This window comes from Anopheles nili, chromosome 3 (assembly GCF_943737925.1).
Source record: "Anopheles nili chromosome 3, idAnoNiliSN_F5_01, whole genome shotgun sequence".
In the NCBI taxonomy this organism is placed as follows: domain Eukaryota; kingdom Metazoa; phylum Arthropoda; class Insecta; order Diptera; family Culicidae; genus Anopheles; species Anopheles nili.
This window is the reverse complement of record NC_071292.1, coordinates 30,360,420-30,373,367: the sequence shown is the minus strand read 5'-3', so window position 1 is coordinate 30,373,367 and position 12,948 is coordinate 30,360,420. Positions and strand designations below refer to the sequence as shown.

The 12,948-nt window shown below is 46.7% G+C and overlaps 2 protein-coding genes across 2 annotated transcripts; one reads left to right on the top strand and one right to left on the bottom strand.

The window, feature by feature from the left end:
- The first annotated feature begins 279 nt into the window (after window positions 1-279).
- LOC128727437 (tubulin glycylase 3B) lies at window positions 280-5,457 on the top strand. Its single transcript, XM_053821353.1, has 3 exons — window positions 280-1,621; window positions 4,469-4,990; window positions 5,060-5,457. The coding sequence occupies exons 1-3, from the start codon at window positions 280-282 to the stop codon at window positions 5,455-5,457; spliced, it is 2,262 nt and encodes a 753-aa protein (XP_053677328.1).
- A 1,611-nt stretch (window positions 5,458-7,068) lies between these two features.
- LOC128727448 (UPF0430 protein CG31712) lies at window positions 7,069-12,494 on the bottom strand. Its single transcript, XM_053821364.1, has 5 exons — window positions 12,350-12,494; window positions 11,111-11,270; window positions 10,828-11,028; window positions 8,693-8,776; window positions 7,069-8,357 (listed from the first exon to the last, which is right to left on the bottom strand). Exons 1-5 carry the CDS (start codon window positions 12,484-12,486, stop codon window positions 8,190-8,192), a joined length of 750 nt encoding a protein of 249 aa, XP_053677339.1. The 5' UTR covers window positions 12,487-12,494; the 3' UTR covers window positions 7,069-8,189.
- Window positions 12,495-12,948: the final 454 nt, after the last annotated feature.

Here is a 12,948-nt window from a genome sequence, read left to right as displayed (position 1 = left end):
TGCTACAGCAGCCCGGCCGGCCGGCCAGTTAAGGGGAGTACGCGTGTTCCGGGAATCACGTGAAAGGTTGTAGTTGTTCATCGCTTGGATCTCTCCCCTCAGGGGCGGCTCCTGGAGCGTAGTTGTTATGAGCGGACAGTTAAAAACGTAAAAAGGGGGGCCTTCCTTCCACATCTTAGTGTAGCTAAATTTTGCGGATACAAAGAAAAAACGCAAGTGCAACAGCAGGTGTTAATAATAGCCAGAGCTGTAGTTGGAACGAAATTATAGATAAATGAAATGCATTTAAAAATCAAATTTGTTACCAGTGACGTGTGGGACAGTGATCCCGGTGTTGATCTAGCGGACATAACGCTTGAGCTGGGTGAGATCGATTATGGGCGTGGGTTGGATCAACGCTTCGAGCAAGCGCCGGTTCAGCTCACAAAGCGCTTCCTAAAGAGTCTCCCGGCAGTGGAACCACCGCAAGCCAGCGACCCACCGAGGTACTCATCGCCTGATCGCGCCGATGATCGGACACTTTCACCGCTATCGAGACCGTTTCCGAACCCGAAAGTGAGCCAACCTGGGCACACGTTCCCACGCGTAACGCCACGCCTGCATGCGGTGGATGATGATGATGATCCGAATCGGACGCCAAAGCACAGGTTCTTCCGCAATTACAGCTTCGATTTTCTCAAGCAAAAGCAGCTGAAGGCGAAGATTGCGTCCGCGGTGGAGAAAAAGCACATCTTCTCGATCGTGGGCCATTATCCGGCACTCCGGAAGGCGCTGAAAACGCGCCACTGGCTCGAGAAGCAGACGTTCCGGAGTGTGCTGTTGCGGGAGCTGTCACATCACGCGCTGCTCCAGAAGTCGTCCAATGGCAACGAGTACGAGGAGGCGCTTGTGTCGAAGTACTTGAAGCCGTACCTGCCGTACTTCATCTGGCAGCATCGGAACATGCGCGATTGTAAGCAGGATCGGTTTTACGCGCCGTACCGGAGCCGCATCCATTACGAGCGGCCGTACGATTTCGCGGTAAAGGAGAACCTGATACGGTTGATCAATGCGTCACACTGGCACCAGGAGGAGGGCTTTGCGGAGCTGGATTACCCGCGCACCTATCTGCTCGATACGGAGGACATCATCACGAAGTTCCAGGAGGACTACCAGCTGACGATCGTGTGCAGCTTTCTGTACCACATGTCCAAACACCTGGAGCACGCGTTCGATGCGGATGGTGTCCTGTCGACGGACGTGCTGACGATCGCGATGAAGTACCTGCAGTACTATCTCGGGTGTGCGCAGCATGAGGACATCGATCAGCAGGAGTTTTGTGAGCCGCTGCTGACGACGGAAAATCGCCACGAAATGGAGCAGATCCTGGCGGGTGAGGCCCAGTTTGGTAGTATTCCGGGGTACGAGGTGTTGTCGCTGGTGGCACAGGTGAAAAAGTTGGTCCACGAGGCGGCGAAGGTGTTCCCGGACATGAAGATCGATGGGATACGGAACATGTGGATACTGAAGCCGGGCAACCGATGCCGTGGGTTGGGCATAATGATCTTCAACGACGATCGCAAGCTGTTGGAGCACGTGGACAGCAATCCGGATGTTAAGTACGTTGCCCAGAAGTACATCGGTAAGTGTCGCAAAGTGGTGTGCTTATTTGTTGTGTCCCGGTCACAAACCAGTCTATTTTGTGTAAGTTTTACCAAGGTTTTGATCTATTTTTGTTTTGAATATCCAATCAAAAATGAATGTACAAAATTATGAACATTCCGTGAAAGTGCTAGGAAAATTTGCCTCTATCACATTCGTGTGATACACCATGTGGTTGATGAAATGTACACCTGAATGGGCTTGATACAACGATACGGGCTTATTTTTTGCACACAAAATTACGACCCATGAATAAATCGATTAGCACACCGATGAAAACCGTCAAGTTAGGCTTCAGAATACTTTCTTCACAGTGCTCTTCCTAACCGCCTTCGATTGCCAGGTTTATTGTGATTTTGTCCTGTGCCGGAAAAAAGACTCTTTGAACTGATTTCATTACCTGATTATCCGTTCTTGGCGGTGGAAGCTAATTTGTTTCCATCCTTGGGCTCCTAATCGATCAGGTGAATTCAATCGGGTGGACGAGCTTTGCGTCCATACCGTTGTCCTACATAACGAGCCACGAGGACGCTCCTGCTGGAAGCACCGGCAGAAGTCCTGCAGGAGTAAACATAAAGAATTATGGCCGCCATTGGCGAACGGGTGGCGGGTTTTTTTTTATTTTCTAGTTTTGGGCATGAAAACATTTGGGATTTTTTGGGATGGATTGCTTTTCTTCGCATTAGATAGATTGAATGTTTTCAAACACTTTGATGAAAGTCCTTGCTGAAGCTCAATCATTAAAGATACGATTTAATTAGAAAAAGCTGCAACATTTAAACACTTACAAATTGAAATTGTATCGCAGTAAAAAAAAAGCCCGCATACATTCATTTACGTAACACCCATTATGCGTCGGTTTTTATCAAAGTTTTGCACAATTATCTCATACCATCGCTAGCAAGGGTCGCCTCGCTAGGCCACCACGCGAGCACCGAGCGATGTGAAAGTGAGGAACGCCAAAAACGGGGCCACCAACAGGGCGTTAGTCGAGTTCCCTAACACCCTTCCTTGGTAACGGATCGTCATCGCATAACCGTGCCTTCCCACCGTGGCATTAGGCTCCTTTGGCGCAACGGTCGCTCTCGTTGTGAATTCTACCACCCCGGAAACGCCCGTTCTTGCGAAACAGTAGAACCCCAACAGATAATACCCTAATGTCAAACGGCTACAAACGCGGTGGGTGCAGTTTGCTGATAATCGTTTGTCTATTTTTGCGGAGCTTTGCCTCACGGCACGAAGCAACTGAGCACGAGCCTGGGTTTTAGCGCCATCCATCCTGCGACCTCGCACTTTAGCTTTAGCTTTCTACTGCCCTGTACGGCTGAAAGCACATGCACATTCGTCCTTGGTGAATCCTGGCAGCAGGATATGGGGGTGGTAAAGTTTAATTAGCACTTTCAGAATCGAAGCAAAACGGGATTCCTCACGCGTGATCGTTTGCAATGAGCGTACGATTTATTCCAAGGCACCTGAGGGGAGCTAGATAGGGAGAGCACTAAGCACACAAGCCATAAGGAGCCTTCGCGCATTCCAATTGTAGGCATTTTTGTTGACTGTCACGCATTCCAGCAAACGTTTACCGAAGGATATATCCACCTTGGGTTGACCTCGACACATGCATGCCATATGGTTATATGGCCCGCGATATTTCGTACGACTGGGAAGCGTAATAATTTCCACCACGTGACAATTCAATCAACTCACGGTGGCTCCTATTTCCACTTTCCACACGCTAAAACCCCCAAACACACACACGTTCGATGGTTCTGCGGTTTATGGCGACGGATCGCATTTGCATGCGGTTTATTTTTCCAGTTCGCTATGTTGAATTGTTCTATCTGCCGGTCGGTCATACGATGCAATGCATGAATGCCTGAATCTGCCTGAATGTAGGGGAGTACGTTCAACAGGAAGAACCTTTTGCAATCAAATCGGACCTAGCGCAAGTGCAGCAAGCGTGCGATACATTTCAACACTTGGCCGGAAATTGAATATTTTGTTCAATAACTAGGCCACGCTGCTTGGGGGTTGGGAGGTTTTCGCAACCCTCCGGAGTAAGCCCTACGCAAGGTATCCGTTGTGCAAGCAGGTCAGGGATGGTTGTAAGCAACGCGCGCTTCGTTAGCGGGTTAGTCCGTTCGAATTCCGTTCTCCGGAGCTTCGAACTTCTGATGGAAAGAATAAAATCCCTTTTTCAAAACGATCGATGAGCTTTTTTTATAGGCCATCGGGCGCGGGTGCTTTGTAGTTTGGTTGGTTGCTTTTACCATCCCCTTAGGCCTTAGGGGCTGAAATCTAGGGAGCGCTTCCGGGACATTTCCGGGTGAAGGTCGACCCTTCGATCCAACAGGTTTCCCGCGTGAAGTTAGCGAAAAGGATAACTTTCCCGTGGTTCGCGAATAAAAGCTCCACATAAAATTGTATATTACAGCAGGACGTGGGCGGGAGGTACGATAGGAAGATACCACCCCGGGTTCGGGTTGGGGAAAATTCCGCGATTCCGTGAGTTGATTGGATAATTGGCCTCATTTTTTTTTTCGTTTGTGCAGAAATTGAAAATTAGAAGGCGCATTGGCTTAGGCGCTAGAAAATGGGTGCTTTTTGATCGACGGAAGCCAATTTTGTTGTAAGCGGTTTAACAAATGAGGCCAATCGGGTCAGTGTGCCAACGGTGTTAAATTCAATTTTAGATAAAGCTGTTGTGTTTCTGCCAGCAGCTAATCAATTCGCGAGGTGCGAATCCAAGCATTCGGCACCCGTTTGAGACGTTCGTGCAGAATGATACTTCCGTGCGGTCTTTTATCCTTCGTACTGTTCGTTACAGAGCGGCCGTTGCTGATACATTGTACCAAGTTCGACATCCGTCAGTACTTCCTCATCACCTACACGAACAATATGCTCAAGGTGTGGATGTACAAGAACTGCTACCTTCGGTTTAGCTCGCGCAAGTTTAACCTCGATGACTTTAGTGAGTCGATCCACCTGACGAACTACTCCATCCAGAAGAACTACGCCAAAGAGGACCGGGACGGTGCCGATGAGCTGCCCACTAGCAACATGTGGTCTCTGAAGCGTTTCCAGGAGCATCTGCAGTCGCTCGATAAGGGGTTCTACTGGGAGCGTAAGATCTACCCGGACATGAAGAAGAACATCCTGTCGATCGTGTGCGCCAGCCTGGACGGGATGAAGATGGAGCGCAACATGTTCGAGCTGTACGGTGCCGATTTTATGGTGACGGAGAACTTCCGCACGATGCTCATCGAGATCAACACCAGCCCTGATCTGTCATCCTCTACCGACGTGACAGCTGTCATATGTCCTGCCGTGTTGGAGGATCTCGTGAAAGGTAACGTACGATCTGTTAGGTGCACGCTCGTTTTAACAGCGTTTCGTTTTCTCGTTCACCCATTCGCAGTGGTAATCGACAACACGAAAGACAAACGGGCCGGAACTGGACAGTTTGAGTTGATCCATTCGCTGGAAATTCCGCGTGTTGCACCGTACGGTTACGGATTGACCGTTGACGGACGATCGATGCAATCGAAGCACCGATCGAAGAGTCCTCTTCCACCGTTGACCACGTCCAGCTCGGCAGGGCCCACAGTAACATCAACAGCCGCATCAACTCCGAAGAGAAGCAGCACGACGATGGCCGCAACCAGTGCCCCAGGTGCGATATCAACGGGAACGAATCCTGGAAGCAGCATGAAAAATGCCCTCCGCAATATCGGAAGCAGCTCGGAATCAAGCCGGGGTAGCAAATCGTCACCTGCGAACGTTATCCTGGACCGACCGCGGTCGATGTTGAAGTAGAAACCACAGCCCAGGACGCCGCTTGGTTCCGGCTACAGTTGTTCCCTAACCCGCGAGCCACCTTTGTTCTAGCGAAATTGTCTATTTAAAAGGCTCGCCCTCACCCCAACCAAAGACCGCTGTATACATCCATATGTCATAGCTATATTTCTAAATACATTTTATGTCGTTATCCAAAATGGTGAAGTTTTTATTCCACAAATTCGCTTTAGATAATGAGCTCGGATAGCACGGGAAGCAACCGCTGCCGCTGTGGAACACGGGTGTTCCATTTATTCCGGGAATCGTGACGCCGCAAACCACGGGAGAAAAAGGCAGAAGCAACAGCAATTTGAACGGTTTTAAAATTATACTATATCACGCGCGATGGGAGCTCAGGGGGGGTATTTTTTGTTGGTTTTTCCAGATGGTCGGTCCGGAATCCGTGGAATGGGTTCGCGCCATCGGGTCAACGTTAGCATGCCGCCGGGTAATGATAATCAGAAATAATTAGTAAAACTTACACCGCTTCATTCTACAGTTCCCACTAGGCATGGACCGCTCCGGAAAGCTTCAGCCACGGCGGAAACGGAACGGATAGAGCAAAAAACAGCCCCCAAAGACCGCAGGAAGGCACAGGCACGGGTTTGTCGATAACAAAAAACGTTCCACGTGTAAGCTGTTGCTATGGTGGAATGAAGTACGAAGCTGCTATCCGTCAATCAGACCTCGCGGGTTGTCGCATTCATCCGGGCGAGTAGCTGGATGTACGATTCCTAGGACGAAAGCACCCTGGTGGTGGAAGCAAGATCGTCGCCTGGATTTTCGTAGACAAAGTTTTTCGGAAGCAGTTGTCGAAAGTTTCCCCAAGGTAACCAAACTTCCCGGTACGGAATTGGGGCCATCGGCCGAGCATGTGAGCCGGATGTAGAGTGAAATTTGCGGTGCATGCGAAAGGTATACGGTATAGGTACGGTAGTAACTGTTTCCTTGGGAAAAGCTAAAAATACTTTCATTCGAAGGCATCTCACCATTTGCCTCGCTCGGTTCAATGGCCTAGTGGATTCGGAGTTCAAGGAGCAAACAGAAAATAGTGCTTTGTTCGAAGGATACTCTCAAAATAGAAATATACTTTGATGTTTGTTAAGCAAACACCATTTCAATACGCGATGAGTTGGTAGATTGTTGAGATTAATTATTTACAAACGAGGAAAAATTGTTGATCCAGAAAGAGAAGTTTTTAAGGAGCAAGAATTTAAAATCTCCAGAACAGTATCGTGACACAGATGATGTTTGCATTATACTTTTGGTATAATTAATAATGTGCTCCATGTACTAAGTGCGAAATATATAATTTTTTTTCGTTTTAATTTTAGTCATCCTGGACTGGCTTTTTTCTGTTCATTTTGGAGAAACCTCGACAAAGGAAGGAATTTTTTTTCCAATCCTGAACTTTTCCTAGTTATTCTGCTTAGGAGGTTTCTTTCGGTGTTTCGGTTGATGTTCCATTTAGCCTTTTTATAGGACTCCAGTCCCATAGCCTCAGCCGAATGTGATCGATGTCGCTAAATCTGAATCAGAAAGAATTCGCTTTTGCAGCAAGAACACCACACGTGTAAATGAGGGAAAAAAACTTTCTCCGAAATTTATTTCACGATTCATGATACCATCGTTATATGCTAGATTTCCAGTCACTTGCTTACTGCGCATTATTGCCGTGTGCAAAACTAAGCGAATTGCTACAAAAAGTATTTGGACAGGGCCAACAAAACGATCGCCTTTGCACCTCGATGTTTGCTGCAGTTGTGTACATGCAATCTAAGCACGAAACGGGTTCTTAAGCTATACTTAAGAGATACAGGACTGTACAACGATGACAAATTATTGCTGATGAAACCCTTATTTTAATGCTTGTCTAAATATTAAACTATTGAACGCAAAAGGAAAAGAACTAAAATCAGGCAAATGGAATCACATCCTAAGGTGTTAGAAATGGATGTGTTTCGCCCCTTTGCCCTAGGTCGAAGCGGAAGATGGCAGCAATCATAAAAAAATGAAAAGAGAAAAAAAAACTTGCCCTTAACTTTAAAGCTGGTTAAAATAGCATGGCTATGTCGGTATGTACGCTGATATCACCATCGAAGAGAGGGCGCGCCAGGCGGATGGATACAACAAACTGACCAATTGGATCTTTTCCGCGTGATCGATAAAAAATGATCGATCAACACGTGGAAGAAAACAGACATCGCGATACGCGATTGTATAACATTTTTTCTGTCCCTTCAGTCCACTTGCACCACCACCCACCCGTGCAACCTTGGGCGTAGTGAAATAAGGACAGAACACGACCGATTTCACCTACCGCAGCACATTACAATCGGGGACTTGAGCTTCCATGCATGCCGAAAGCTTACATAAGTTTTCGCCCGAATGTCCCACGTGGACCAAAGAGCAAATACTACTCTCATCTGAGGAGCCCCCAGATGATGCTTCCCTTCAGTGAAAAATAGTAGTTTCCACTACTAAACCGGGTGTTCGATGCTCCTGTAGCTTTTCCTTTCCACTACGTTCCCTATTGAAATTTCCTACAGCTTACGGTGGATGACATGTACGGTTTTATGGGTCAAAAAAGTAAGGAAATAGGAAAGGATTGGATAATGGAGTGGAGATGTCCTATCAACCCACGAAAGATATGAGACATAAAATGGAATACTCTCGTGCACACAATCGCGATCGACCAATCATCCACTGATTCACGATACACCCGGCTTTAACGAGAACGACAGTTTCGGTCGTGAATTGTTTTTGCCCAGGATCATCTTTTGTTCTTCTTTTATGCGTTTTTCTTGCTCTTTGCGCATTTTTTGACGCTCTTCGTCCATCTTTCTTTGCTCTTCGATAATCGCCAGTCGATCTTCGGCCTGCAACGAGTGTCCATAAAAAAGAGGTGCAAAAATGCTTAGTACTTGATATTGATAACATTGCAATACGATGATAGGATGAAAATGATTCACAGGTTTACAGTGCATTTAGCAAACGATATCAATTTACTACACGCTGCCCTTCAATAATCGAAAATGATCGAGGCTTAAAAGCCTCTTATAATGATATTACTTGAATCTCGTAAAACACATCTACTATGTCGATATGTTTTCTATATAAAAACGTGCAAATAATATGAACAAAATGTATGATAGAAATGGCAAAATAATAAGCATTTGCGTGCATATAAACGAATGGTTTGTGATTTACTCACCAGCTTTCGCTGCGCCTCCTCAATTTTGCGATTATTTTCAGCGAGAATATTCTCAAGCTCCTGGCGCTTTTTAAGCTCTTCCTCCTATAAGAACGGAAAGCACGATTAGAACTACCATCGAAGCCGCAGGACACTGCACCCAGTGCAACGGTGGTCGCTGTTGTACTGGGGGCGCACATCCGACGCCGACGGCGAGAACGTCAGGAAGGTTGCGACAAGAGAACCGAAAGATTGCCTGCGAGCCTGTCAGAGGAACTCGTTCTTGTATTCCAGTCGACGGTGCGGAATGGCGCGTGGCGCAAACCATCAGGGATAAGAGATCGACTAGTGATCGGGAGAAGTAGGATGAAAGGATGGCAACAATGGCTGCGCATTTCCACGCGAACGCTGTCGTCCTGGAGCTACTCGTTGCGTTGGCCCATTAGCCACACCCGGCACAGCCTTCGGGGTTCGGTTTCAGTTCAAAGAAAACACCACAACCTTCACACGGGAATGCAACCGACCAGTGAATCCGTTTCAGTACGGTAGCTTTCATACATTTGCTCTCGGTCAGTTATCGTTTACATCACGTTATGCTTAAAAGTACACTGTGTTCAGCTAGCGCGTATTAAAATACGTACAAGACGGACGTAGACGGATACACTTTTCTTTTTCATATACTATCGATCGAATCATTCGCATAAACTTGACTGTTCCTCAAAGCTTTCCTTTTCAGGCGATTCAATTTGGAAAACGAAACTATACTCATAATGAAAGAAAAAACGAGTTAACGCGATCTACAGTTTGAATACCAATCACAACCATCTAAAAACCCAACGACCAGCACCGACTAATCACACTCGAGACACGAAATATCTCTAAATGGATCCTGATTCTTATAATTGATAATGTCCTTGCGCTAAACTTGCGAGAGTGCTTGCGGATTCTGTTCGTCCTGATCGCCAGGATCAATATGAGCAGCACGACATGTTATGGCATTATGTTTAAATGTTCAAATACAATCTTCTCTTGCATTGTTCTACTTGAAGGGAAAACAAAATGAAACAAACACACGTTACACGCAGGCTCCGTGCTGGATATCACGTTTGGCTACAACCGCCAAGTGGTGAGTTGCTTTGTAATTTAATAGTAAAATTGGACGCTCTTCGTTTTTTTTAAACTTACGCACTTGCTTGGGCTCTTTCGCTTCTGTGTTTCGTTGACATCGCTCACATCCTGTTAAAGCTCTTCTTCCTTTCTTCAAGCTTCTTCAAGCTTTTCGCCCTGCTCCGGGTATTATTCCTGTGATTTGATCAAACCAAGCAACGGAAGGCAGCAACATGGATAGTTGAATGTTTCGTTCTTCTCCATGCTGCATCGACTTGTGACGCCCAATCGAGCACCTCGCATTGGCGATGCGTCACAATCTGCTTCAGGTTCTGGACGTCAATTACAAGGGAAATGCAGCAACCTGAACCAACCGGTAACGGATTGAGTAACGCTTAGGTTCGCCCGTGCAAGCACGGCATAACCTTTGGGCCAATTTATTCTTCTCTCTTTGCTGTCGGTAAGCGAGCTAACAGTAGCTTGTTAGCAAATTGTGGAAGTTCTGTCCGCCCAAAAATAGTGAACCATCTAAACAATCCACCAAGGACTGAGTTCCGCGCGCCGTTCGAGGGAGCGACCGGAGAATGCTTATGTTTGTACATAATACAGGACTAGCACTTAAATGAACAGAGTAATCGTATGCCGGTTCCGGCACACCGTAACACACATCTGAAAAGGGCTAGTCACAAAAGGTGAAACGGGATCGTTCAGCTAGCAGGTTACTTTTTTGCGTGCATTCAACGGATGGATTTTCTGCATTGGGAGTGAATGCGATTTGATAACAAAAAATATATAGTTTCTCAAATGATAACCGGATGTATCCTAGGGGTGCCACCTTGAATGGCCGTTCAGCTAAATGATTGAAAAGACTTGGCAAGTGAATGCCGATTTAGAAGGAAAAATAGAACAGCGGGGTCATAACAGCCAACATGTACCGGCAAGAGCAGTACTGCTTCACTGCCCCATATCAAATCATAAACATTCTTCACACGATAGCGAATATCGTAAGCAAGAAACATCCGGTGCGAACTTATGGATGGGATGCTTACCTCCCGACGCCGCTCCTCTTCCCGTGCCTGCTCCCTTCGCTTTTCCAGCTCGAGCATCATTTCTTGCTCCATCTGTTTCTTAGCGGCTTCGACTCGCCGCTGCACCTCCATTTCGATTTCGTCCTTTCGCTTTTCCAGCTCCTCTTCGACGCGTTTTTTCACCAGCAGCTCGATCCGCTTTGCTGCCTCTTCTTCGATCATCTAAAAGCATTGCAAAAACGAGAAAAAAAAAACGCCAAATAAAACCAAACTTTCCTTAACATTAGCAAAAGGGCGCTGTTACCTTTTGCTCCGCTTCCTTCTGTCTCCTTTGGCGTTCCATCTCGGCCAATCTCTCCACCTCCGTCAGCTTTCGGGTGCGGGAGTTCTTTTTGTGGTGATGTCGGGAACCACTGTTCGACACATCGCTGCTACTGTCGGACGATTCGGATACCGATCGTTTCCTGCACGACGCCCCAGACATGCACAATTGAACAAGGAAAGATGTACGCGGTACCGAAACGGAACCACAAGGGGGAAACCGGAATAACAGGCACAGAAAAGAGAAAGAAAAAAACGACCGAAGGGATTAATTAGCAAATAGCATCGGGATCACGCGTTTCCGTTAGCGAATGATTGCGTGTTTGTATATGCATAGATATATATATATAAGAAAATGTATAGACAGGACTACAGAAAACAATTATGCTTAGCCTATGAGCTTCAAATTTACATAGAGTATTAACTTAAGCTAGGTAACAAACCGATTACGAGCGAGTGCGTATCTCTGTAAATTTGCTGGCAAACCGCCGACGTTTATCGCACTTGCACCGTGTAGCATTAGATGCTTTCAGCAACGGAACCGAAAGCGATAACACACTGCGCTCTGCTCCTGCCGGGCATCAAGACCGGCTGTAAGAAAACCGTTCATTCTCGCTGACGAATCTCGCCGTCGTGCAAGCGCTCCACACTATCTCTTATTATCAATTTCATTCGCTTCGATACATTCTCTGTGTTGGCTACGTACGCGTGGTGAAGGAGGACGATCGAAAATCGAAATCATTCTGCATCCACTGCACCGTCGGGACGATGCACAACCATTCGGTGACCGATTAATTCCCTGCCATTCCAGCAGCAGCTCCTGTAAAACTTTTCCACCTTATCGGCAATGGGGCTTTGCGGCGGTGGTCGTATGACATGTTTAACCTGCGAGTGAGGTGAAAAATCGATTCCCAGCCGTCGTCCTGTCTGGATGGGTCTTTTCCATTTCGATGAGGCAAAACTCTGATAGAGAAGTGTTTAAGGTGTTTTTTTTTTCGCGTTTGCTCGCAGAGCGACAAACAGAACTGCCGGGATTAATATAAACACGGATCAGGGAAAGCAAAGCCGGACGGCCACCGGACGGAGGGACTCGAAGGGTCAGGATGCGAGGGGTGGGGTAAGGAATGCGGCAGGAGTTATGCGCCGCGATATCAGGAATATAATCAAGCGTAACGCGACCCTGGCCGCTAAGGGGGGAAAACGTTCGGCACGGCAATATTACCTGGACTTCGAACCGCGTTCTCTGTATTTATCGTAACTGCTGCGGTGATGATGGGAGGACGAACGAGATTTGCTTCGCTTGCGGTGCTTGCTTTTGTGCTTTTTGGGCGAACGACTTCGTGATCTCGAACGACCCATGTTTGGAAGAACGGAACTTGGCCGGTTGGCGAGCGGAGAACACCGCAAAAATTATAAAAATCGATTTTATCTGCAGAACCAGATGCGAAAGGTGCACAGTTTTTTCTCAGTTTGACAACTATGACATCTAGCAACAATGTGACAGCACGCTGCATCCAAACGGGTTGGCGCACGTGAAATTAACCTCCCGCAGTGCACGTGTTTTTGGCGAATATTTTTCATTTCAACTGTCTAAATAAATGCTATGTTCTTTCTGTAGATTATACATACATTGATTGATTGATTACAATTGTATAAAAGCCTAGAACTAATGAAATTGTAAGGACACATTTTCGTTTGGGCCTATAAACGTCAAACTGTACAGCGTTTGCCCAACACATCCTTTTGTCTATGAGCTTGTTGTGTCACACTGGAAGTAATAAACTTTTCAGTTGGTTTGTTAGTTATTTATTTAAGAACGGC

Excerpts from the sequence above, each read along its gene's own strand:
- LOC128727437 (XM_053821353.1), top strand. The coding sequence starts at position 280 with ATGCATTTAAAAATCAAATTTGTTACCAGTGACGTGTGGGACAGTGAT. Across the intron at positions 1,622-4,468 it reads CGTTGCCCAGAAGTACATCG|AGCGGCCGTTGCTGATACAT; the intron begins GTAAGTGTCGCA and ends TGTTCGTTACAG. Across the intron at positions 4,991-5,059 it reads GTTGGAGGATCTCGTGAAAG|TGGTAATCGACAACACGAAA; the intron begins GTAACGTACGAT and ends ACCCATTCGCAG.
- LOC128727448 (XM_053821364.1), bottom strand. The coding sequence starts at position 12,486 with ATGGGTCGTTCGAGATCACGAAGTCGTTCGCCCAAAAAGCACAAAAGC. Across the intron at positions 11,029-11,110 it reads AGAAGGAAGCGGAGCAAAAG|ATGATCGAAGAAGAGGCAGC; the intron begins GTAACAGCGCCC and ends CAATGCTTTTAG. Across the intron at positions 8,777-10,827 it reads AAGAGGAGCGGCGTCGGGAG|GAGGAAGAGCTTAAAAAGCG; the intron begins GTAAGCATCCCA and ends CCGTTCTTATAG.